Raw genomic sequence first — 27,595 nt, forward strand, 5'->3', positions numbered from 1 at the left:
TAGGTTCACAGACTTAAGTTGCCCTTTTCTGCCCCCTGCTGAATAGAATCAGGGAAGCAGTCAGAGTCCCATGCCTTGAATCTTCTTCAATAATTTTCAACCACCAGATAATATTCCTAACCAGCTATATCCATAATCCTCCAGGAATAGAGAGAGGAAAATGCCAACCAATCACCACTCTTGAGCTTCAAACCCCAAAGTGTGTTTTCTTTATATTCCAACTCCTTACCTAAGGCACTTCTGGGAATTCTTCCCCTTTGACCTCCAAAGAATTACATAAGAAATCTTAAAGTACCCTCCAGAAATCTCAGCTTACTTTATACAACCTACATCTGACTACATTCTATTCTTAATTAGGCAACTTTCTTAATTATCTCTCAGAATAAACACCATCCCACTTGATCCTCATAAAAACCCTGGAAGGTAGATGCTGTGATTATTCCCATTTTATAGTTAAGGAAACTGAGATTAAAGTGATTTGTCTAAGGTCACCCAGCTATTCTCTGGGGTTTGATTTGAACTCAGATCTTCCTTGCTCTTAGGCCTAACTCTCTATCTACTTTACCACTTAACTGCCTTTGTTACTTCACTAAAAACAAATTTTAACATCTCCTTCATCTCATGGAATTGTTCTCAAGTATATCAAAAGTCATGTGTACTGAAATATAAAATTCCATATGCATGCTAATGAGACCAAAGTTTCTAAGCTTGAATTGGACAGCACATTGAACCAGTGGATGAAAGCCAGGTCTACAAATATCTTTTCTTCTGTCCTGGCAGAAAACACTGTGCTTGGAGATCTCAAAGAGAAGATTTTGGCTTTATATATTGAGACATATGGACATTCTGAAATCAAAACAAAAAGAAATACACATTAAGCAATTAACACCTACACATAGCAGTCTTACTACATAGGTTGGAGTTGTGAAGTTAACCATGTCAGATTTAAAATGTATCTTAACAAAATGCATCCAGTATTAACAAAACATAGAGTCTATTATCATAAGATAGTGTGGACAAGAGAGAGATAACAGAATATATTGCAAGGACTTGGATTTTGCAAGAAACCTTATGCAGGAAGGAAATGAAACTTGGGCTAATGGGGGGGGGGGCGGACTGGAATCTCCAGCCAAGAAAAGCAGGGAGACAGTTGCAAAGAGGTTCTTGTCCCTTCTGAGCTGAGAAGGGAAAGACCAACTTCTCTGAGCTTAGCCAGCCAGCCTCAAGTGATTTGAAAAGACTGGGATAACCATCTTTCCTCAAAAGAGGTGGATAGAGACTTTTTCCTTTGGGGAAGGCAAGAGACTATTATTCATCTAGAGGATTTCCCATCCATATCTTCAAAACTGTATCTCCATATCAGGAAATCAGTCTGACTCTACAGTGGTCTTTAGGAACCCAGGTCCCCAGAACTGAGCCCTCAATCCCTGAAGGAATTTAAGTTGAAAATAGAATAGGGACTTCTTGTTTCCTTCTTCCTAACCTACCAATCCTAAGTCTCTAGATAATAAATAGATCTTATAAATAACAGAAGAAGTAAACATCTCATTCTTCAAAGATACTCAAGGGATCAAAGATAATAATTATCCACAGAAGAGACTGAAACCAGAGATTGAAAGGAATTTCCTCTTACCCTTCAGCTCTGGACAGAGATCTAACTTTCTATGAGGCAGCTCTGTTTTGGAGAGGAAGTAGTGTTTCTCTTTATCTGTTCCCTCCCTCTCAGAGACCTATCAAGCTTTGGTTCCTGATTTCCCTCTAGTACAATAGTCTGGAAAGGAACTCTTCTGTACTCTCGGGGAATACGAGGCATTCTTAGAACACATGATAAACATGTCAGGCACCAACTGAAATACTTTTGGCAAAAGCAGTCATCAACTGAATGAGAAATAGTCAAGATTGATAACAGGCAGACACCATTAGATTCATCCAATATAACTGAAGATGATTCTTTGGGGGTTCTTAAAACTTTGTTTTGTCACAGACCTCTTTAACTCTCTATAGACTATGAAGCCTATGGACCCCTTCTCAGAATAATATTTTTACTAGGATTATATAAGATTACAAAAGCAACCAATTATATTGAAAGATAGTTATCAAAATATTTTTATATGAAATGACTAAGTTCCAAGAATGGAATTAAAAGACTTTCTACGGATAACATCACATGAACTCAGCCAACAATATGTCCAAAAAAACCCAATTTCAACATATCTAGCTGAGGTATGCAGATTTGTTTGTGGAGGTGAAGGAGTTTATAATGTCAATTGAGGAGTACATTGCCACCAGAAATTACAGAAGAATCATGTTTAAGGACTTAATGATATAGCTTGATAATATAAAGAAATGGTTGAGATAGCGCAACATATTGATTTCAGGCTCTAAAAATTTGACACCTACTGAACAGAATCATGCACCAAAAGCTCATTATCTTATATGGGCTTAAAGATGAAAAATCTTCATTTTGAAGATACAGATCTCAAAACAACTAGAAGAATTCAGCCAATAATAAATCAACCTGTAAATGCACCATTATCACAGACTGAACTGTTAACCACAATTGCCTAGATATAAATATAAATTCATAAAAAACTAAGAATAATATTTTAGTAGCTATCACTATATCATACCAAATACTTTTAATTTCAAAATATAATAGTTCTTAGACTATTAAATAGAAATGAATAATATCAGTATTAAAGCTTCTATCAGAACTATTTTATCTATTACCCATTTTAAATGATAAGAATGAACTAACAAGAAAAACTTTGTGTTGACATGCTGATGGGAGCTAGACTACATACTATAGTATTTGACTGCAGCTATATTAGTCTCATACAATAAATGAATTGAGCATCTGTCTTAACCTTTCCTTTGTTGGACTGTGGTCATTGAAAGGGACTCAAGGTCAGGTATATTAACCTTCTGTGCCATGAGGAATAGCACTTAGTGTCTAGAGCAGTAATGTTTGCAGAATATATGGGACTCGTTGCCTTTGAAAGGATTGATACCCTTCCTAACATGCTTTATAACCAAATTTTTGCAGTCATGGAATTTAGATCATACAGGAAAGCATTTGGTATGATAGTAGACATATAAATTCTTATGAAGGTTTATACATTTATAAGTAAATTTATTTAAATTTTATAAATTTTTAAAATAAAGAATAAATTAAAAAAAATTTTTTTATAGATTTCTAATGAGGGTGCAGCTAGTTGGCTCAGTGGATTAAGAGCCAGGCTTAGTGACAGGAGGTCTTAGGTTCAAATTTGACCTCAGATACTTCCTAGGTGTGTGACCCTGGGCAAGTCACTTAATCCCTGTTGCCTCTCCCTTATCACTCTTCTGCCTTAGAACCAATACACAATAATGATTCTAAGATGGGACATAAGGGTTTTAAAAAAAAAGATTTCTAATGAATCCAATGTAAGGACTTTATTTTTCAGTTCTTAAAAACCAGTTTTCATGTCAGTCATCCTAAAGAATGGAGGTGGAATTTGATAAGACAAGAAGGAAATCTTATGAGCCCCTTTGCTTCATTCCTTTATTTATCATAGGTGGCATCTCCACAGAAAATGACTGTACTTTTGAACCAGACTATGCCATCCCACCGCTTCCAGTGACTGAAGGTATGCAGCACATTCGGATTATGGAGGGCATGTCCCGCTCTCTTCCATCTTCCCCCTTACTCACCCATCAGTCTATCAGTGTTCGGCTCCAACCTGTGAAGAAATTAACTGGTAAGGATTTTAAATATAAATTTGACAAGGTGTTTTTTTTTTTTAAAGAAAGTAATGTAAAACTTGCTGGTGTGTGTGTGTGTGTGTGTGTGTGTGTGTGTGTGTGTGTGTGTTCGTGTTCGTTCAGGTTTTCCTTCCTTGGCTTGCTAAAGTTTTAGACTCCTGTGACATCATACTGGTATTTGCTGTAGAAAATGGCTTTAGGGAACCTCATTTTGACAGATTGAGTTATCTATTTTCTAGATGATCCATCTGTTGTGGACAGATTTTCTAGTGTTTCAGGAAATTCCTAATATTGCCAGAACATACTGTAGCTTTATTCCCATTTATCAGCTTGTTCATGTCAGATTAACAGATTGAGGCATTTTCATAGTTTAAGTAATTTTCATTTTTGCTACAGGATAATAGGTTTGGGAATTCAATTGAGGTATATTAGTCATAGTTTTATACAAAATGCTAGCTTTTGTTTATTCTATGTCTGTTTTTAAACACTCTTTTAAGTACTTTGATTTCCATTTTAGATTATTCTGTCTTCTTAGAGTGCTTATTTTAAAATCAAAATGTTTCCAATATTATCTCAAGGTATACTGTTACTCATACAAAGTGACGCATGAGGGAACTGAATCTATATAAGATCAACATTTTCTTCCCACTGCAAGTTAATATATGGTTTAATGAGATGAGTTTTACCATTTTACAGAATTGCCACGTTTGGAAATGTCCAGTGTTACTGTGGTTTATTTATATTTCCACCAAGAGTATCACAATATTTAAATGTAGATACAGATACTTAAAGGAAACACTCAATGTAAATCTAAATTTGTCTTTTAACAAACTCCTGAACATTGTGGCCTATCCTATAGCTTTCATAGAATGTGTTCTACAATAAAGCATAGGGTAAATCTTAAATTATAATAGTGAATAGAAGAAATTTCAGGCACAAAGCATGGGATTCCTAAATTCTTTCATCACTTTAAAACAGAACTTAATAATGTTACATTTACAAAGTGAGATATTTAATTAAAGAAAATCCTGCTTTTGGATTATAGTTTTACAAAGCAGTAGTGCCTATTGACTTTGTTTTTACTTTTAATCATCTTGACAGAATGAAAACTTAATTTCCTATGACCAGTAATGTCTTTTAGATCATAAAATGAAAACAGATTATTTTCTGATTTGCTAAATTTTACTGAAATCTCATTTTTATTCTTCTTTGTAGTAGAAATATGGGCAACTAGTGGTACAGTGGATAGAGTTCAGGGTCTGAAGTCAGGAAGACACATCTTCCTGAGTTCAAATTTGGCCTCAGACACTTACTAGTTGTGTGGCCCTGGGCAAGTCACTCATTACCCTATTTGCCTCATCCATAAAATAAGATGGAGAAGGAAATAGTAAACCATTCTGTTATTTTTGTCAAGAAAATTCCAAATGGGGTCACAAAGAATAGAACATAATTGAGATGAATGAATACCAACAGTAGTGGAATCTGACAGGCTGGAAGGAAGGTTTGAGCTTTGACCAGAAATGTCAGCCCTATGAAATATGTCCCTTTAAGAGTTAAGTGTTCTTGATGCATCTGTTGATAACACAAAGTAGTTATACTTGTGTTTCTCCAGTAGTACATCATCATTAAAATTCACTGATATATGCAAGATAAAACCAATCTATGTTACCTTAGGTTCAGAGGTTGCCATTTTGAACTTTTGAAATTTTAATGTATAAAGGTATATACCCTTTATAAAAAAAGGAAATGTGTTATCAGAGTCAATAAAGATATCTGCTATTGATGGTGTGGTAAAGGTTCACTTTCAGTGAAGTTTCAAAATGCAAATATGAACAGCTGAATTCTTCTTGTAGAGTGATTGAAGTACATGTCATCTGTCAAATAGCTTTATTTTTCTTTGTGCAAAATCTGTCATGTGTCAAATATCTTTAAGACTTAACAATGAAAACTACCAAATAAAAGAAAATATTTCTCTTTAAAGAGATGATGTCATGGATCATTCCATTATTTTGTGTGTACTTTTTCCATCAATTGAAACAGTTGGGGAGCATTTTCTTTTTAGTTTAAAATTTAAAACATGATTGATACTCAACCTATTTAGTTATGTGTTCAATTCTCTTCTTTAAGTTTTGTTTTGTTTTTATGAATAAGCCAAAGAAAATGGAAAAGAGATGGATTAGTTTACTATAAATGAATTTCCTGTGTTGGAAAAATCTTTGATGTATTATTATGTTACGCTACTATAGCTTCTTCACTTATTAAAATACCTATTCATGTGCATGTAAGACTTGCAGGTGCCATGTCTTCCATGTTCCTTGGTTAGCTGCTCAAGTAAGGAAAGGGGAAAAAATAAATACCATGTCCATTTTTAGAATTGTCTCAGTAGCTAACCCTGTTCTGCCTTTTTTATGATTCATTTGTCTCATTTTGTGCTTGTTCCCTTGCCCCATCTTTAAATTACATATGTCATCCCAGGGTGTGAAATAGCCTTCACCTTTAATGATATAGGTCATATATTTTTCCATTTTTCAAAGTGTAAATAGGAGCTAATCTCCTTTCCCAGTTGTAGCTTAGGGACTTTTGCTAATTTAATGTATTTCTTCAGTACTTTACATATCTTAAAAAGCACACACAACAATGGCCTATTTACAGTTAAGTCAGCCGAACTTCATACTTGAAAAAATAAATATGCCTAAGTACAAAGTGGACGGTGGGGAGTGAAGAGAAGAAGATTTGGTACTTAAAAGCAATAAACTACTATAGTATCTTTAGTATAAAACTTAAGTTGATAAAGGAGACTAGAATATTGGACTTGGAATCAGGAAGAACAAAATTCAGGTACTAAGACATTTACTAAATCTGTGACCTTGGCAAAGTCACTTACCCTTTCTTAGCTCTGGTTTCTTCATTTGTAAATAGAGATGATACTAGAACCAAGCTTACAAAGTTGTTGGGAGGATAAAAAGAATAATATATATATAAAGTACTTCACAAATTTTAAAGCCATATAAATGTGAGCTGCTATTATTAATTTGATGAAAAATTAATTCATTTCCTTTAACATTGCTAGAGTAATAAAGAAAAGCCTCAAAAATTAACTCAATTAGTTTTTGGACTCACTTTTTAAAAAGTCACTAAAATAACATTTTTACTCTCAAAATTTCTATGCACTTGTGCAGTATACATCAAGACTGGATCATTTTCAATTGTTAAACAAAATTCTCCATATAAACTATAGCTCATATTTAGCTTTATTGGCTGTTAACTTGCTTTTAAAAAAATATATATTCTAATACTGTATCTGCATTCACAAATTCTTTCTTTACTTTAGAAAGTCTGCCAGAAAAGGAATCTAGTCTTGGCTCTCAGTCCACTGAGACACCCAGCTACCCCTGATTCCTTTTATTGTTACTTTATCCTTTGAGTCTAATCAAAATGAGCAGGTTTCATTTATGGGTTTCTTGAAATATAATGCCCAGGATATTTAAATTTTGGGATTGGTTTTCGAAGTTTATGATTCTTACATTATCTCTTTTTTACTTGCTTTTCAAGTCAGTTTTAAAAAATACTGGATATCTTATCTTTTCTTCTATTTCAGTATTTTGATTTTGTTCTAATAGTATTTGCTATATAGGAATTATTTTATTTGTTACGTAAGGTTAGATGAGATAAGATTTTTCTTCTAAGCTACTTAATAACTTTTCAATTCTTTCATTTAAAGGCTTTATTTAATTTTTTTAAATTTATTTCTTTTAGGTATTTATGTAATGACTGTGGAAAATTAATTTCTTCCTCTTTCATTTTCTGCTAATGCTTATTAGAGAGTTTTATTTGTAATATTTTTAATAAAGATTGATATTTTCTTTGCTGTACCAATCTCTTTATCTTTAGTTTCTGAATTAGGACTACTAAGGCTAGCCTCTGCCTTGGTTGCATTTTGGGGTGGTTTTTTTACCTCCTTTATTGTTATCACTCTGTGTTCTCTGGGTTTTTTCCCTGATTTCCACTTCCCAGGGATAGATTCCAATGAAACTTTGAGTTTCAGAGTGTCATATTTTTAGGAGTCCTCTTTGGAGTCTCAGAACAATGTTATGTACCCTAGAGTCTGTGTGCTTATTCAGTTAGAATGTAGCAGCATTAAAAAGGCGGGGGGGGGCAGGTGGGTGGCTCAGTGGATTGAGAGTCAGGCCTAGAGATGGGAGATCACTTTCCACCTTTAAGGTTCAACTTGAAGACTATTTATGCTTTGAAGATTATTTATGTCCTATCTTAAGTTCTGCTGGCATTGGTTTTACTGGAAGGCCTTCTTTTTCTAGTGACTCTTGGCTTCTGGATGATGTTTTTTTTTTTTTGTGCATTTCCAGGATGGAAAAAGAAATCTTCTGTAGTTCCTCATTTAATTTCTTGATTCTTATTTGATCTTGTTTTACCTGCATGACTTTGCGGTAATAAGTATAGGAACTTTCAGGTCATCTAATTGGAAAGATGTAGATATTTTTATACAGTTCTCATTAACAGTTTAAAAACCTTAAAAAAGGAATTATATGCTAGAAGTATAGAAATTATAGCTGAATACACAATGCAATTAAACAAGATACCTAATAATTATACATAAACAGTGTAAAATGCTCATTCGGTATTCCCTCCCAAACACTTATCATTCCCTGACAGATGATAAAGTCTGGGATTGTACATCGGATCCCATGTGGGAATTAGCCTTCTATAGTCTTAATGAGGGGACCTCACAATTGCATTGCTTTGTTGCAACAAATGAAATACCTTTTGATTCTACCCAGCCACGTGAAGTGGAGGGGGCAGTAGAAGAAGGGAGAAATAATGTTTCTTGTGTCTAGAGACATCTTTAGGTCAGAGAACCCACTACTCTAGAAGTTTTGCTAGTAAAGTCACACCCTTCTCTAACACTGAAAAGTGAAATATATTGACTTGACCCAATCAAAGAACAAAAAAATTGAAGAAACTGGTGCACAGGAGGAAACAAGATTACAATCCATCTAGAGCCAGTTCCATCTACTGGGGGCAGGGACTGTCATTGGATTGAGAGCCAAACCTAGAAATGGAAAGTCCAAGGTTCAAATCTGGCCTCAAACACTTCTTAGCTCTGTGATCCTGGCAAGTCACTTAACTCCCATTGCCTAGACCATACCACTCTTCTGCCTTGGAACCAATACACAGTATAATTTTAAAATGAAAAAAGAAAAGTAAATTCCTCATAATGTGAGTAGGTGGAAACAGCATGGTGTTCTAGCCCTTCGAATAATAATCCCTCCATCAAAGGGAAAGGGGTCGGAAAACTGATTAAAAGTGAACTCAGGTTAAAAAGTTCTAAATTGCCAGAGATTTCAAGAAAATAACTTAATTAAAAATTAAGAGCATAAGCCGATTAATTAACAAAAAAGGGAACATGAGTACAAAGCATTCTAAAAAGTCCCAATCGCTGATAATAAACATTGAAAAACAAAGCAAATTGAACCAAGAAATGAAGAAAGATGTCTAAGTAGAATGACAAGAGGTCATTAAAAAAAAAAGTGTTCCAGGAGAGTTAAAATGCAAAAATGAAAAATATAAAGGAACAATTTGGAAGAAAACAAATCTTAAATTTTGTGGGCTGAATAGCAGAAATGATTAGCACCAAAAAAAAAAAAAAGCCCTTAAATCTATGGTGGTCAGTTGCTTCAAAGAAGCAAAAGATGGAGCAGAAATGGAATATAAATATCCTGAAGTGAATGATTATATAGAAGGAAAGAAAAAGCAATGGGGATAAAAGAGCATATTGGCCCAAAGACAGGAAGCAAAGGGACAAATAAAAGATCAAAAGTCTCACTGAAAAACATGATATATCAAAAATCTTGAATAGCATACTGCAGGAAATAACAAGACCTCTCCAGATCTTCTGAACACAGGACAGAAGTATGAATTAAAAGTATAAACAGATTATCTAGGATGGGGGGTGGGGACAACCACCCATGTTTCAAACTCTTTATGCCACTCAGTAGTGAAATTTAAAAATTCCAATGACAAATAACAAATTCAAGAAGAAAGATTAAAATACAAAGGAAAGGAAATTCTGTTTACACAATACAATTATATACCCATCAGTTATTGAAGAAGGGAATGGAATAACAAATTCCAAAAAAGTTAGTATGTTTAAGATGCCATCCAAAATGACACACCCTGAAAATCCTAACCTAATGAACAATGAAAAAGTATCCCTGTGGGGGATGGGAAGGTAGGAAGCTGATACTGCCTGGTGTGTGACATAGAAAGAGAAAGAGAAAAAGACAAGAAAGAGACAGAGAAAGAATGTTTATGAAAAGACTTTACCCACTTCTACAAACCTAAGCAATTGAGGAATATATTGACAATAATATGGGGATTGATACGAATCAGGGGAAAGGAGAGTGTGGGTCATTTGATCATTACATTACAAAAGCTTCTTTGGTCATCAAAATAATGAACAATTCAAGGATTATTATGAAGGAAGCTTTCAGGAAATGTCTTTATCTGAGTAATAATTAGACAATACTTTTTAGCTGCTATATTGAGATTCAGCTTTGTAATGAAATCTCAGGCAAACTTGCATGCATGTCTTTTTTGACTACTTTTCCTCAGAGGGCCTAATTTGTCCTAGGTTTCTCCATATTTCCTCCCTTTATATTTAAAAGGCTGTATTTCATGCACTGAATTAGACAATTTCTTAACATTTTTAACATTGAGTACAATAAGTCATAATAAAAAGGAAAAGATTATACATATGTTTGTTATACAAAAACAGAAATAATGTGTACTAAAATCTGAGACATTTTCAAAAGAATTAAAAGACTTAAAAGTATTGAGTATAGAATCTGCTATTGCTTTTGTGTTTGCATTAAGAACTTCACTATCTTCAATAAAATGTGTTAATGCAAATGAATCTTGTATTCCATTGAAATGTTACTGAAGTGCTATGCTCCAAAAATCCCTTAATATCTTTCCAATAATTATAGAAATGGAGTATAGGGCCTCAAGTAGCAAAAGCTACCCATACCCTTTAACAGAAAATTTATAAATTATCCACCACATTTCATCTCCAGTTCTTATATTCCTGATGCATTATGCCTTAGCCTGCAGCTTTAAATAAGGATGTCCTTGAATCTGTACCATATGTACATCTCTTGTTGCTAGGGCTTTAAACTTGGTCACAGGTGGGCGTCTCTGTTTCTCTCATCCTCTTGCTTGTTGGTTTGTGATGTCTTATTGCTGACTGATGGTCTCTCAGCTCAAGTCTCCTTGGCCTTTCTGTAAAATGAGGCACAGGCTCAGATATTCCTCTGGGACACCTGTATCAGCTTCTCTGCTGATTCTGGAAAAATGCAATCAGACCCTCTGTTCCAGATTAATACTGGATCAGGGTCTTGTCATTGATTAGTTAAGAAGCCCTTCCATATAACATGATCCTTACTCCTTTTGGAGTCATAAAAATGATTCATAGCAACATTTAAATTATTCTTATCAAAAATTTAAAAAATACAGTGTCATTCCCATAAACTTTTTTTCTTAAATGACAAAAACATTTTACACATTACAGTTGAGAGAAAACCTGTTCTCCTCGTGTTCTGATTTCATTCATAAAAAGTTCGTAATCATAAACAACTTCCTGTTTTTTGCTTACTTATTCTAATCTTCAATTAACTGTATTTGCCTTCAGCTTCTCTATACAGTAAATGTCAATTTTCTTTTTATTCTTATATCTTATTTGTATTTGTCTTACCATGATTGTTAAAAAGCTTTCTTTTTCTGTCAGTCTATAAAAGTGAAATAAAACAAGTATTAAGAGTTTGAAATATTGCAAAAACAATTCTGAATTTCTAAGCAGTTGTTGTAATGGATTGGAATATATGAATTGTTATCAAAGTATATACTCTGTATAAGAATGATTTCAGGGTTTAAGGGTAAGCATGTATTTGAATGCAATTTGTTAGAATGTAATTTTGAGTAAACAAATGGTATGTGAATTTTTACTGTGAAGAAAATTGATTCTTAAGGCGAATGAGATAAGACAATATGTGAACATATGATGTGTAAATGATGTTACAATTGATAAAGGGGTTGATAATAGCAGGTGACTGAATACTTGGTGGAAATTAAATTAAGTGATAGCATAATCAACTCTTTCTCTCTCTCCCTCTCCCCTCCCCCATTATATCATCCAATCTCATAATAGTGGGGTGATGCCTCAGAATTATTTTAATTTGTATTTCTCTAATCAATAGTGATTTAGGCTGTTTTTTTTTCCCTATGGTTATACCTTTGATTACTTAATCAGAAAATTGCCTGTTCGTATCCTTTGATCGTGTATCAATTGGTGAATGTCTTATAATCTTATCAATTTGATTCAATTCAAAGAAACTTGGTGTTAAAATTTTTCCGTTATTATTGCTAACTATATATTTCCTTCTATTCTATTTCCCCACATCATTTTATTCTCTCTTTTTATCATGCCCATCCTCAAAAGTCTTTTGCTTTTCACTATATCAGTCTACTCTCCCTTCTATTAGTATATTTTTCCCATCCCGCTCCCTACTCTTATTTCTTTCCCCTCCTGATTTGCTGTAGGGTAAAATAGACTTCTATGCCCAATTGAATGTATGTCATTCCCTCTTTGAGGGAATTCTGATGAGAGTATTATTCAAGTATTCCAATAAGAAATTGGTCCCTCCCCATCTCCTCCATCTTCTCCCCTGTAAAAGTTCTTTCATGCCTCCTTTATATAAGATAATTTATCTCATTTTAACTCTCCTTTCCCCCATTTTTCTAGTACATTCCTTTCTCTCACTCCTTAATTTTATTTTTTAGATATTGTACCATTATTTTTAATTCACACCATCCCTTCTGTCTATATATATATACTCTTTCTAACTGCCCTCATAATGATAAAGTTCTTAGGAGTTACAAGTATCATCTTCCCATGTAGAATATAATTTGTCCTTATTGAATTCCTTTTGATTTTCCTTCATTGTTAACCTTTTTATGCTTTTCATGAGTGTTACATTTGAGGGTTAAATTTTCTCTTCATTTCTGATCTTTTCATTAGGAATGTGTGAAAGTCCTCTATTTCACTGAATATTAAGTTTTCCCCTGAAGATTAATACTCAATTTTGCTGGATAGGAAACTTAGTTATAATCCTAGTTCAGTGTTTTAGAGACCAGGTGCCATGCTCCACCCTTAGAGACTGTGTGCTGTGCCCTACTACCACCAGACTGAGTGCCACAACTGCCCTCCCCCCTCTACCTTATCCCAGACAGGAGAGGGAGAAAGTACTCCCATTGATCTACTGTGCAGAGGGGTGGGTAATTGAGGAATGTCCTCAGGTGTGTGTGTGTGGAGAGGGGCAGGGGAGTGGCCTGAGCACTCTGCTCCCTTCCAGCTAATGTGAGCTGACTACCTTACCTCATGTAGGGGAAGGAAGAAGCACTCCCTTTGGATGCTGGGCAGAGGGGTGAGTGAAGTTAAAAATGTCCTCAGGCTTGGTGAAGAGGGGAAAGGAAGCAACTCAGCCTGAATTCCTCTGTCTTTCTAGTAATGTACTCTGGAGGGTGACAAGCACATGCTCACAGAGGGTCCAGTATGCCCTCTTTGGCATGTGTGCCATAGGTTAATCGCCACAATTCTGGTTCCTTTGCCCTCTGAAATGTGATTCTATACTCTTTTCTCCTTTAAAGAGGAAGATGCGAAATCTTGTACAATCCTGACTGTGGCTCCACAGTGAATTATTTCTCCAGAGCAGCTTGCAATACTTTCTCCATGACCTAGAAGCCCTGGAATTTGGCTATACTATTTCTAGGAATTTTCATTTGGGAATCCCTTTCAGGAGGTAATTGGTAAATTCTTTCCATTTCTATTTTACTCTCTGATTTTAGATTATTGGGGAAGTTTTCCTTGATCATTTCTTCAAAGATGAAGTCTAGACTCTTTTATCATGGCTTTCAGGTTGTCCAATGATTTTTAAATTCTCTCTCTTTTCCACTTTGGTTGTTTTTTTCCAATGAAATATTTCACATTTTTCTTATATTTTTTCATTCTTTTGATTTTGTTTTATTATTTCTTCTTGTATCATAGACATTTAGTCCATTTGGCTAATTTTAATTTTTTAAAATGTTTTTTGGACTTCTGGTCAAAATGGTGGCTTAGAAGCAGCAAAAGTTCAGACCTCTGAAAACCCTTCCTTATTGATCACAAACTGAAAGCTTCCTAGGGGACTGAAATTCAAACTTAACAACAGGATAGAGCTGGGGAACCCTCCTTCTGGACTCAAATCAAAAGGTATGCCCCCCCCCCAAGCCTGAATCCTAGAATACTTAGGTCTAAGGGGAAGGCAGAAGGAAGGTCCCAAGATCCCTCCCCCCCAACCAAGAGTGCTGAGCCCCCAGCAGCAGCGGGAACCTCAGAGCCAGGAAAGGTGCTGTTCTGAAGTGTGCACCTTGAAAGCAACCTGGGCCAGACTCAGGGCATCCAACACAGATGGCAGGGAAGCAGCCTGAGAGAGATGAGGGGAGCCTGTAGCCCCATGGCTAGGTCCTTCCATCAGAGTCTCACAAGAGGATTTTGTCTTGGGACACATCCAGAACAACCCAGTTGAACCTAATCCCATCAAGAGCCCTTAGAGCTCAGGGAGGCCAGGAACCCTCCCCCCCTAGAGTGCAAGAACTCCTGAAAGGACAGGAAACCTCAGGGTGGGCAAAGGCACTGGGGTACCTTGTGGACAGTGCTCTGTCAGGCTCAGAGTGTGGAAATAAGGCAGTGGAGAAGCAGCATGAAAGAACTGAGAGCAGTAACACCTGAAACGCCAGCAGGCAGGGGAGGGCAGACCCTGGACTTCCCCGGGAAGACAACTCAGTTGCGAAGAACTGACAGTTTGCCTGGGGCTAAAGCCTTTTATCATCAGAAGCATACACTGAGAGCCAGCCCTCCTCACTGAGATTTCTGACTGGAAAGGGGAGGAAAAACCATAGTGATGGCAAACAGTGCAGAGGTGAAACAGCCTCCAAACACCAAGAAAAGCAAGAAAAGGGGGTGACTTTGGACACATTTTATGGAACAATAATGCAAAATACAGAGGAGATAGAAGAGGAAACACAAATAAATGCTCTAAAACCTTCCATAAGAAATGGAAATTCTCCACAAGCTCTTGAAGAATTTAAATTGGAAATTATCAAAAAGATGGAAGCCTTCTGGCATGAAAAATGGGAAAAAAGAAAAAGGAACTCAGCAATCTGAGGGACCAAAATATGCAGCTCAAAGCCTCAAAAAATAGGTCAGACCAAACTGAAAAGGAAAAAACAGTCTTCAAAGATCAGAATCAGGCAACTGGAAGACAGTGATCTTGCAAAAGAGCAAGAATTGATTAAGCAAAGCCAAAAGACTAAGAAATTAGAAGAGAACATAAAATATCACACTGACAAGGTGACAGACCTGGAAAACAGAGGAAGGAGAGACAATCTGAGAATCATTGGTCTACCAGAAAAACCAGAAATAAACAGTAATCTTGATATCACAATACTTGATATCATCAAAGAAAACTGCCCAGAGATTCTAGAAAAAGGGGACAAAATATGCATTGAAAGAGTTCACAGAACACCCTCTACACTAAATCCCCAAAAGACAACTCCCAGGAATGTAATTGCCAAATTCCAAAACTTCCAAGCAAAAGAAAAAATCTTAAAAGAAGCCAGAAAAAGACAATTTAGATATAAAGGAACAACAATCACACAGGATCTAGCAATTTCCTCTCTGAACGACTATAAGGCATGGAACATGATATTCAGAAAGGCAAGAGAACTGGGTCTTCAACCAAGAATCAACAGTCCATCAAACCTGACTATATACCTCCAGGGGAAAGTATGGGCATTCAACAAAATATAAGATTTCCAAATGTTTGTAAAGAAAAGACCAAAGCTCTGTGGAAAGTTTGACATCCAAATACAAAGACCAAGGGAAACATGAAAAGGTAAATATGAAGGAAAGAGAAAAGGAGAAAAATGTTATCTTTTTCTTTTATTCAAACTCTCTTCTATAAGGACTACATTTATATCAAATTATATATATATATATTAATATGTGGGGAAAGTGTAATGTGTAACTCAAAAATTATATGCATCATTAGAGTAGTCAGAAGAATCACACATAGGGAAAGTTTGGGGCATCAAGATGATATGGAGAAAGGGGGGATTAAAAGAAAAAGGGAGGGGGAATTGTTGATGGTACTAAGAAATATTCCAAGACATGGAAAAAAAACTGAATAGAATGATCTTTATCAAACAAAGATACACATGGGAAGGGGAGGGTAATAATTCTCCTATAAGAAGGAGAGTAAGAGAGTTTTTACTTAAACCTTACTCTCAGTGAAATCAATTCTGAGAGGGAAGAGCATCTAGATCCATTGGGATCTTGAATTTTATCTTATTTAACAGGGTAAGAGAGAAGGGAAATCCAAGGTGGGTAGGGGGTGAAGGGAACAAAAAAGGGAGACAAGGGGGGAGGGAAGGGAAAAAAGGGAGGGACTAGAAAAGGAAACATATGAAGGGAGGGGACTAGGGGGACTGATTTAAAGTAAATAATTGGCTTAAAAGGTTATAGCTGAAGAGGAAAGGTCAGAAGTAGGGGAGGATATCAAAATGCCATGGAATCCACAAGTGACAATCATATCTTTGAACGTGAATGAGATGAACTCACCCACAAAAGGTAGACGAATAGCAGAATGGATTAAAATCCAAAACCGTACCATATGTTGTCTTCAAGAAACACACATGAGGTGGGTAGATACTCACAAGGTCAGAATTAAAGGATGGAGTAAGTAAGACCTTTTGGGCCTTAACTGATAGAAAGAAGGCAAGATTTACAAACATGATGTCTGACAAAGCCGAAGCAAAAATAGACCTGATTAAAAGGGATAGGGAAGGTAAATATATTTTGTTAAAAGGGACTATAGACAATGTGGAAATATCACTAATCAACATGTATGCACCAAATGGTATAGCACTGAAATTTCTAATGGAGAAACTAGGAGAATTGAAGGAGGAAATAGACAGTAAAACCATATTAGTGGGAGACTTGAACCAACCACTATCAAATTTAGGTAAATCAAGTCAAAAAATAAATAAGAAAGAGGTAAAAGAAGTGAATGAAATCTTAGAAAAATTAGAGTAAGTAGACATATGGAGAAAAATAAATAGGGACAAAAAGGAATACACCTTCTCAGCACCACAGGACACATTCACAAAGATTGACCATACACTAACTCACAGAAACATGGCATACAAATGCAGAAAAGCAGAAATAATAAATGCAGCATTTTCAGATCATAAGGCAATAAAAATAATGACCAGTAAGGTTACATGGAGAGCCAAGTCAAAAATTAATTGGAAATTAAATAATATGGTACTCCAAAATCAGTTAAAGAACAAATCATAGAAACAATAAATTTATCGAGGAAAATGACAATGGTGAGATATCCTTTCAATCCTTATGGGATGCAGCCAAAGCAATACTCAGAGGAAAATTCATATACCTGAGTGCATATAATAACAAATTAGGGAGGACAGAGACCAAGGAATTGGAAATGCAAATAAAAAAACTTGAAAGCGAACAAATTTAAAACCCCCAGAAGAAAACCAAATTAGAGATTCTAAAAATAGAGAAATGAATAAAATCGAACGTGATAGAACTATTGAACTAATAAATAAGACTAGAAGCTGGTATTCGAGAAAACAAACAAAACAGACAAAGTACTGGTCAATCTAATTAAAAAAAGGAAAGAAGAAAAGCAAATTAAAACCATCAATGATGAAAAGGGGAACTCACCTCCAATGAAGAGGAAATTAAGGCAATCATTAAAAACTACTTTGCCCAATTTTACGGCAATAAATATACCGATCTAGGTGATATGGATGAGTATTTACAAAAATATAAATTGCATAGACTAACAGAAGAAGAAATAGAATTCTTAAATAATCCTATATCAGAAAAAGAAATCCAACAGGCCATCACAGAACTTCCTAAGAAAAAATCCCAGGGCCTGATGGATTTACAAGTGAATTCTATCAAACATTCAAAGAACAGCTAATCCCAATAGTATACAAACTATTTGACATAATAAGCAAAGAGCGAGTTCTGCCAAATTCCTTTTATGACACAAACATGGTACTGATTCCGAAGCCAGGCAGGTTAAAAACAGAGAAAGAAAACTATAGACCAATCTCCCTAATGAATATAGAAGCAAAAATCCTAAACAGGATACTAGCAAAAAGACAAGTGATCCGGAGGGTCATTCACTATGATCAAATAGGATTCATACCAGTGTTACAAGGGAATCACTTTAAAAGACTGATATATATTAATTTAAGGTCGCCAAGGAATCAGCTATGTAATTCCTAAATGAAAAACTCAAGTCAGCCGTCAGCCTTTTTTGGAGTTTAATTACAATAGGAGCAAGAAAGGAATTAGAGATATATATAGAGAGGGAAAGGGGAGAGAAGGGAATAGGGCTTAAATACCCCTTCTGTTTAGGCTGGGCCAAAAGGCCCAAGCCCTTAGATAGCTGGGGCAAAGAAAAGAGATCAGTCCCTTTCACTCACGTGTCCAAAATGGAGAAACAGTCTCAGAGGCCCCCACCTTCAGCTTCCTTCCGAGCAAGCTTCCTCAGAGCCCAGGAACCACACCGACCAAAAACTCAATCCTCCTCCCTGAGTCTCCAGACCCTCCTATCTTTAAGGACACCATCCAAGTTGCCTCCCCTCAGTCCTCACATCTACCAATCACTCTTCATCAATTTCCCTGTCAATGGAGGCTCTCGCTTAACCCAGGACCGCCCAGAGGTTTCTGGCTTTTGCACATGTCTGTTGAAGGTCATATTTTCAAATGATTAAATCTATACTCCTTTGCTACAGCCCTTTCTAAATCCTGTTAACTTGAGTATGGTAGAGATTGGAATAATTAAATTTTGATCTAGGCTGCAGCCCTTACTCAATCCTATTAGGACTGAATAGGGTGGAGATTTATTCCAAGTATCTCCATTGTATCAATTCTAAAATCAATCAAGACTCAAAGAAATTCCTGTTCTATGCTTAAACATAGGTCAAAGTCCTTTCCATTGTTCAGCAAAGGGTTTCTGTCCTAAAGTAATCTTAAGAAGGGAAGAGAAGGAACCTCCCATGCCAATGGAGTTCCCATTCCAATAGACTATCAGTAAGAAATTTTCCAAGTATGAAATATCCCAATGGTGAAATTTTCAACAATTATAAGTCTAAGGAAATTTGAGGTTTACACCAGGAATGCAGGGCTGGTTCAATATTAAGAAAACCATCCACATAATTGACCACATCAACAAGCAAACCAACGAAAATCACATGATTATTTCAATAGATGCAGAAAAAGGCTTTGAAAAAATACAACACCCATTCTTATTAAAAACACTGGGAAGCTTAGGAATAGAAGGGTCATTCCTAAAAACAAACAGTATATATCTAAAACCATCAACTAATATCATCTGCAATGGGGATAAACTAGATGCATTCCCAATAAGATCAGGAGTGAAACAAGGATGCCCATTATCACTTCTATTATTTAACATTGTACTAGAAACACTAGCAGTAGCAATTAGAGAAGAAAAAGAAATTGAAGGCATCAAAATAGGCAAGGAGGAGACCAAATTATCACTCTTTGCAGATGATATGGTCTACTTAAAGAATCCTAGAGAATCAACAAAAAAGCCAATCTAAATAATCAACAACTTTAGCAAAGTTTCAGGATATAAAATAAACCCACATAAGTCATCAGCATTCCTATATATTTCCAACACATCTCAGCAGCAAGAATTAGAAAGAGAAATCCCATTCAAAATCACCTAAAATAAAATATTTAGGAATCTATCTCCTGAGACAAACACAGGAACTATATGAACACAACTACAAAACTCTCTCCACATAATTAAAACTAGACTTGAGCAATTGGAAAAACATTGACTGCTCATGGGTAGGAAGAGCCAATATAATAAAAATGACCATCCTACCGAAACTGATCTATCTATTTTAGTGCCTTACCCATTGAACTTCCAAATTTTTTTTTTTACTGAATTAGAAAAAAAAACAAAGTTTATTTGGAAGGACAAAGGATCAAGGATATCCAGGGAAAGAATGAAAAAAAATGCAAAGGAAGGGGGCCTTGCATTCCCAGATCTGAGACTATACTATAAAGCAGTGGTCATCAAAACAATTTGGTATTGGCTAAGAGACGGAAAGGAGGATCAGTGTAATAGACTTGGAGTAAATTACCTCAGGAAGACAATCTATGACAAGTCCAACGATCCCATCTCTTGGGACAAAAACCCACTATTTGACAAAAACTGCTGGGAAAACTGGAAGACAGTGTGGGAGAGATTAGGTTTGGATCAACACCTCAAACCCTACACCATGATAAACTCAGAATGGGTGAATGACCTGAATATAAAGAAGGAAACTATAAGTAAATTAGGTGAACACAGAATAATATACATGTCAGACCGTTGGGAAGGGAAAGACTTTATAGCCAAGCAAGACATAGAAAGAGTCACATAATGTAAAATAAATAATTTTGATTACATCAAATTAAAAAGTTTTTTTACAAATAAAACCAATGTAACCAAAATAAGAAGGGAAGCAACAAATTGGGAAACAATCTTCACAACAAAATCCTCTGACAAAGGTCTAATTACTCAAATTTATAAAGAGCTAAAGCAATTGTACAAAATAATCAAGCCATTCTCCTATTAATAAATGGGCAAGGTTTTACTGTCTAATTCCTCCTTCAATTCTCCTAGTTTCTCTATTAAAAATTTGGATGCTATACCATTTGGTGCATACATGTTGATTAGTGATATTTCCTCATTGTCTATATTTCCTTTTAGCAGAATATATTTACCTTCCCTGTCCCTATTGATCAGGTCTATTTGTACTTTGGCTTTGTCAGATATCATGATTGCAACTCCTGCCTTCTTTCTATCGGTTGAGGCCCAAAAGGTCTTACTCCAACCTTTAATTCTAACCTTGTGAGTGTCAACCCGTCTCATATGTGTTTCTTGAAGACAACATATGGTAGGGTTTTGGGTTCTAATCCAATCTGCTATTTGTCTGCGTTTTATGGGTGAGTTCATCCCATTCACATTCAAAGTTATGATTGTTATTTGTGGATTCGCTGGCATTTTGATATCTTCCCCTAGTTCTGACCTTTCTTCTTTAGCTTTCTCCTTTTGAACCAGTGATTTACTTTAGGTCAGTCCCCCTAGTCCCCTCCCTTGAGATGCTTCCCTTTCTAGCCCCTCCCTTTTTATGCTCCCTTCCCCTCCCCCCTCTCCTTCCCTCCCTTTTTGTACTCCCTCCCCCCCCCTCCTTGATTTTCCTTTCTTTCTTGCCCTAATGGATAACATAGAATTTAGGATCCCACTGGATCTAGATGTTCTTCCCTCTCAGATTTGATTTCACTGAGAGTAAGGTTTAAGTAATTCCACTTCACGCTCTCTTCCTCTCCTTCTTATATGAGAGTTCTTCCCCTCCCCTTCCCATGTGTATCTTTATATGGGAAAGTTTATTCTATTGATTCCCCCTCTATTTCTTGAAGTTAATCTTAGTATTATCATGGTTCCCCCCTCCCTTTTCCTTTTTTTGCCCCAACTTTCCCCAAATCTTCTTAATTCCCCAATCTTTCCCTATGCATGTTTCTTCTAACTACTCTTATGATGATACAATTTATAAGAGTTCCACAAAACATTTTCCCCACATATTAATATATATAATTAGATGTAAATGTAGTCCTTATAGAAGGGAGTTTGACTTAAAGAGAAAGATAAGATTTATCTCCTTTTCCCTTTCTTTCATATTTACCTTTTCATGTTTCTCTTGCTTTCTGTGCTTGGATATCGAACTTTCCACAGAGCTCTGGTCTTTTCTTAGCAAATGCTTGGAAATCTTCTATTTTGTTGAATGCCCATACTTTCCCCTGGAAGTATATAGTCAGTTTTGCTGGGTAGTTGATTCTTGGTTGGAGACCCAGCTCTCTTGCCTTTCTAAATATCGTGTTCCATGCTTTGCGGTCTCTTAGTGTATTAGCCGCTAAGTCGTGTGTGATCCTTATGGGAGCCCCCTTATATCTGAAGCTCTTCTTCTTGGCTTCTTGTAGGATTTTCTCCTTTACTTGGAAGCTCTTGAATTTGGCAATTACATTCCTAGGCGTTGTCTTTTGGGGATTTAGTATAGAAGGTGTTCTATGAATCCTTTCTATTTCTATTTTGCCCCCTTGCTCCAGAACGTGGGGGCAATTTTCTTTTATAATCTCCTCTAGAATAAAATCCAATTTGTTGTTTACCTCTGGTTTTTCTGGGAGACCGATGATACGGAGATTTTCTCGTCTTCCTCTGTTCTCCAGGTCCGTGACCTTCTCAGTGAGATATTTTCTGTTTTCTTCCAATTCATTAATTATTTGGGTTTGCTTTATTGATTCTTGCTGTTTTATCATCTCACTTTCTTCAAGGTCCTTAATTCTGGTCATTAGGGACTGGATTTGCTTTTCAGCCTTGTCTGCCCTTCTATTGGATGCTTCGAGTTCTTTTTCCAATTGAGCAGTCTTATCTGTCAGACAGCTGATCTCTTTCTCCCATTTTTCTTTCCAGAAGGTTTCCATCTTTTGGATAAGTTCCAGTTTGAGATCTTCCAGAGCTTGTTGATAGTTTCCATTTTGGGAGGCGTGTTCTGAATTTTTTTGGATTTCCTCCTCATTCTCCTCTTTTCCTTGGGTACTTCCACCATAAAAGTTTTCAATAGTCACTTTTTTCCCTTTCTTCCTGGAGGCTTGATTTTGGGCCATGTGAGCCATCCCTTTGGTGGTTTTATTTCCCTTTCCTTTTTGGTCTGGGGTCTGGGTTATAAGAGCGGTTTTTCTGTGAATTCTATGTTAATATATGAGTGCATATATTAACAAATTAGGGAGGACAGAGACCAAGGAATTGGAAATGCAAATCAAAAAACTTGAGAACGAACAAATTAAAAACCCCCAGAAGAAAACCATACTAGAGACCCTAAAAATTAAGGGAGAAATTAATAAAATAGAAAGTGACAGAACTATTGAGCTAATAAACAAGACTAGAAGCTGGTACTTTGAAAAAACAGACAAAATAGACAAAGTACTGGTTAATTTAATTAAAAAAAGGAAAGAAGAAAGGCAAATTAATAGCATCAAGGATGAAAAGGGGGATCTCACCTCAAATGAAGAGGAAATTAAGGCAATCATTAAAAACTACTTTGCCCAACTATATGGCAATAAATATACCAACCTAGGTGATATGGATGAATATTTACAAAAATATAAATTGCCTAGACTAACAGAAGAAGAAATAGTTTTCTTAAATAATCCCATATCAGAAATTGAAATCCATCAAGCCATCAAAGAACTGCCTAAGAAAAAATCCCCAGGGCCTGATGGATTCACCAGTGAATTCTATCAAACATTCAGAGAACAGTTAACCCCAATATTACACAAACTATTTGACATAATAAGCAAAGAGGGAGTCCTATCAAACTCCTTTTATGACACAAGCATGGTACTAATTCCAAAGCCAGGCAGGCCAAAAACAGAGAAAGAAAACTATAGGCCAATCTCCCTAATGAATATAGATGCAAAAATCTTAAATAGGATACTAGCAAAAAGACTCCAGCAAGTGATTAGAAGGGTCATCCACCATGATCAAGTAGGATTCATACCAGGGATGCAGGGCTGGTTCAACATTAGGAAAACTATCCACATAATTGACCACATCAACAAGCAAACCAACAAGAATCACATGATTATCTCAATAGATGCAGAAAAAGCCTTTGATAAAATACAACACCCATTCCTACTAAAAACACTAGAAAGCATAGGAATAGAAGGGTCATTCCTAAAAATAATAAACAGTATATATCTAAAACCATCAGCTAATATCATCTGCAATGGGGATAAACTAAACCCATTCCCATTAAGATCAGGAGTGAAACAAGGATGCCCATTATCACCTCTATTATTTGACATTGTGTTAGAAACACTAGCAGTAGCAATTAGAGAAGAAAAAGAAATTGAAGGCATCAAAATAGGCAAGGACGAGACCAAATTATCACTCTTTGCAGATGACATGATGGTCTACTTAAAGAATCCTAGAGACTCAACCAAAAAGCTAATTGAAATAATCAACAACTTTAGCAAAGTTGCAGGATACAAAATAAACCCACATAAGTCATCAGCATTTCTATATAATTCCAACACAGCTCAGCAGCAAGAACTAGAAAGAAAAATCCCATTCAAAATTACCCAAGACAAAATAAAATACTTAGGAATCTATCTCCCGAGACAAACACAGGATCTATATGAACACAACTACAAAACACTTTCCACACAACTAAAACTAGACTTGAACAATTGGAAGAACATTAACTGCTCATGGGTAGGACGAGCCAATATAATAAAAATGACCATCCTACCCAAACTCATCTATCTATTTAGTGCCATACCCATGGAACTTCCAAAAATTTTTTTTACTGATTTAGAAAAAAACATAACAAAGTTCATTTGGAAGAACAAAAGATCAAGGATATCCAGGGAATTAATGAAAAAAAACACAAAGGAAGGGGGTCTTGCAATCCCAGATCTCAGACTATATTATAAAGCAGCGGTCATCAAAACAATTTGGTACTGGCTAAGAGACAGAAAGGAGGATCAGTGGAATAGACTGGGGGCAAGCAACCTCAGCAAGACAGTATATGACAAACCCAAAGATCCCAGCTTTTGGGACAAAAATCCACTATTTCATAAAAACTGTTGGGAAAATTGGAGGACAGTGTGGGAAAGATTAGGCTTAGATCAACACCTCACACCCTACACCAAGATAAATTCAAAATGGATGAATGACTTGAACATAAAGAAGGAAACTATAAGAAAATTAGGCGAACACAGAATAGTATACATGTCAGACCTTTGGGAAGGGAAATACTTCAAAACCAAGCAAGAATTAGAAAGAGTTACAAAATGCAAAATAAATAATCTGGATTACATCAAATTAAAAAGGTTTTGTACAAACAAAACCAATGTAACCAAAATCAGAAGGGTAGCAACAAATTGGGAAACAATCTTCATAAAAACCTCTGACAAGGGTTTAATTACTAAAATTTATAAAGAACTAAATCAATTGTACAAAAAATCAAGCCATTCTCCAATTGACAAATGGGCAAGGGACATGAACAGGCAATTCTCAGCCAAAGAAATCAAAACTATTAATAAGCACATGAAAAAGTGCTCTACATCTCTTATAATCAGAGAGATGCAAATCAAAACAACTCTGAGGTATCATCTCACACCTAGCAGATTGGCTAACATGACAGCTATGCAAAGTAATGAATGCTGGAGGGGATGTGGCAAAGTGGGGACATTGATTCATTGCTGGTGGAGTTGTGAATTGATCCAACCATTCTGGAGGGCAATTTGGAACTATGTCCAAAGGGCTTTAAAAGACTGTCTGCCCTTTGATCCAGCCATAGCACTGCTGGGCTTGTACCCCAAAGAGATAATGGACAAAAAGACTTGTACAAAAATATTCATAGCTGCACTCTTTGTGGTGGCCAAAAATTGGAAAATGAGGGGATGCCCTTCAATTGGGGAATGGCTGAACAAATTGTGGTATATGTTGGTGATGGAATACTATTGTGCTAAAAGGAATAATAAAGTGGAGAAGTTCCATGGAGACTGGAACAACCTCCAGGAAGTAATGCAGAGCGAGAGGAGCAGAACCAGGAAAACACTGTACACAGAGACTGATACATTGTGGTACAATCGAAGGTGATGGACTTCTCCTTTAGTATCAATGCAATCCCTGAACAATCTGCAGGGATCTAAAAAAAAAATACTACCCACAAGCAGAGGATAAACTGTGGGAGTAAAAACACCGCTGAAAAGCAACTGCTTGACTACAGGGTTGGAGGAGATAAGACTGAGGAGAGACTCTAAATGAACACTATAATGCAAACTCCAACAACAGGGAAATGGGTTCGAGTCAAGAACACATGTGACAACCAGTGGAATCATGCGTCGGCTATGGGAGAGGGAAAGGCGGGGGGGGGGGGGGGAGGGGAGGGGAGGAAAAGAAAACAATCTTTGTTTCCAGTGAATAATGTATGAAAACGACCAAATAAAATAATATTTAAAAAAAAATTTAAAAAAAAAATAAATGGGCAAGGGACATGAACAGGCAGTTTTAAGTCAAAGAAATCAAAACTATTAATAATCACATGGAAAAGTGTTCTAAATCTCTGATAATCAGAGAGATGCAAAACAAAACAACTCTGAGGTATCACCTCACACCTAGCCGATTGGCTAACATGACAGCTATGGAAAGTAATGAATGTTTATGGGGATGTGGCAATGTGGAGATATTAATTCATTGCTGGTGGAGTTGTGAATTAATTCAACCATTCTGTAGGTCAATTGGGAATTATGCCCAATGGGTGATAAAAGACTGTCTGCCGTTTGATCTAGCCCTAGCACTGCTGGGTTTGTACCCCAATGAGATAATAAGGAAAAAGACTTGTACAAAAATATTCATAGCTACACTCTTTGTGGTGGCCAAAAATTGGAAAATGAGGGGATGCCCTTCAATTGGGGAATGGCTGAACAAATTATGGTATATGTTGGTGATGGAATACTATTGTGGTAAAAGGAATAATAAAGTAGAGAAATTCAATGGAGACTACAGCAACATCCAGGAATTGATGCAGAGCGAAAGGAGCAGAACCAGGAAAACATTGTTCACAGAGACTGATACACTGTGGTTCAATCTAACGTAATGGGCTTCTCAATTATTGTCAATGAAATGTCGCTGAACAATTTGCAGGGATCATGGAGAAAAACAGTATTCCACAAACAGAGGATAAACTGTGGGAGTAAAAACACCAAACAAAAGCAATTGCATGACTACAGGGGTTGAGGGGATATGATTGAGGAGAGACTCTAAATGAATACCCTAATGCATATACCAACAACATGGAAATGGGTTCGAATCAAGAACACGTGTGATACCAAGTGGAATCGCGCGTCGGCTGGGAGTGGGGGGGAAGAAAAGAAAATGATCTTTGTCTTCAATGAATAATGTTTGGAAATGACCAAATAAAATAATGTTTAAAAGGGAAACAAATGTTTTTCCTTTGGTTATCAATAATCATATAAAAATGCTCTGAATCACTGTTGATTAGAGAAATACAAAATAAAACAATGCCAAGTTATTATTTCACACTTAACCAGATTAGCCATTATGACATTAAAGGAAAGTAGTACATGTTGAAGGGGATGTGGCAAAATTGGGACACTAATGCATTGTTGGTGGAGTTGTGAATTGATCTACCCGTTCTGGAGGGGAAATTTGGAACTATGCCCAAAGGGCCATAAAATTGTGGCTAATCTTTGATCCTATAACTATTGGATCTATATCCCAAAGAATTCATAAAAAAAAAAGGGAAAAGGACCTATTCATACAAAAATATTTATTTCAGCTCTGTTTATGGTGGCAATGAATTAGAAATTGAGGCGCTTTCCACCATTTCGGGAATGGCTTAGCAAATTGTGGTATATATTGGTGATGGAATATTATTATGCTCTAAGAAATGATAAGATGATTCCCGAAAAAACTGTAAAGGTCTACAAGAATTGATGAAGAATGAAATAAGTAGAACGTGGAAGACATTGTACCCATTATCAGCAATCTTATTCAGTGATTACCTGTGAAAACTTGACTACTCTTAGCAATGCAGT

At 36.0% G+C, this 27,595-nt stretch overlaps 1 protein-coding gene across 13 annotated transcripts in view; it reads left to right on the forward strand.

The window, feature by feature from the left end:
- Positions 1 to 27,595, forward strand: part of TANC2 (tetratricopeptide repeat, ankyrin repeat and coiled-coil containing 2) — a 686,196-nt gene that overhangs the window by 246,141 nt on the left and 412,460 nt on the right. For all 13 annotated transcript variants that reach the window (XM_007482545.3, XM_007482543.3, XM_007482542.3 and 10 more), the window contains one exon: positions 3,558 to 3,740. In XM_007482545.3, coding sequence (XP_007482607.1) covers positions 3,558 to 3,740 — 183 coding nt within the window. The remainder of the gene's footprint in view (positions 1 to 3,557; positions 3,741 to 27,595) is intronic.

Source organism: Monodelphis domestica, chromosome 2 (genome assembly GCF_027887165.1).
Source record: "Monodelphis domestica isolate mMonDom1 chromosome 2, mMonDom1.pri, whole genome shotgun sequence".
Classification (NCBI taxonomy): Eukaryota; Metazoa; Chordata; class Mammalia; order Didelphimorphia; family Didelphidae; genus Monodelphis; species Monodelphis domestica.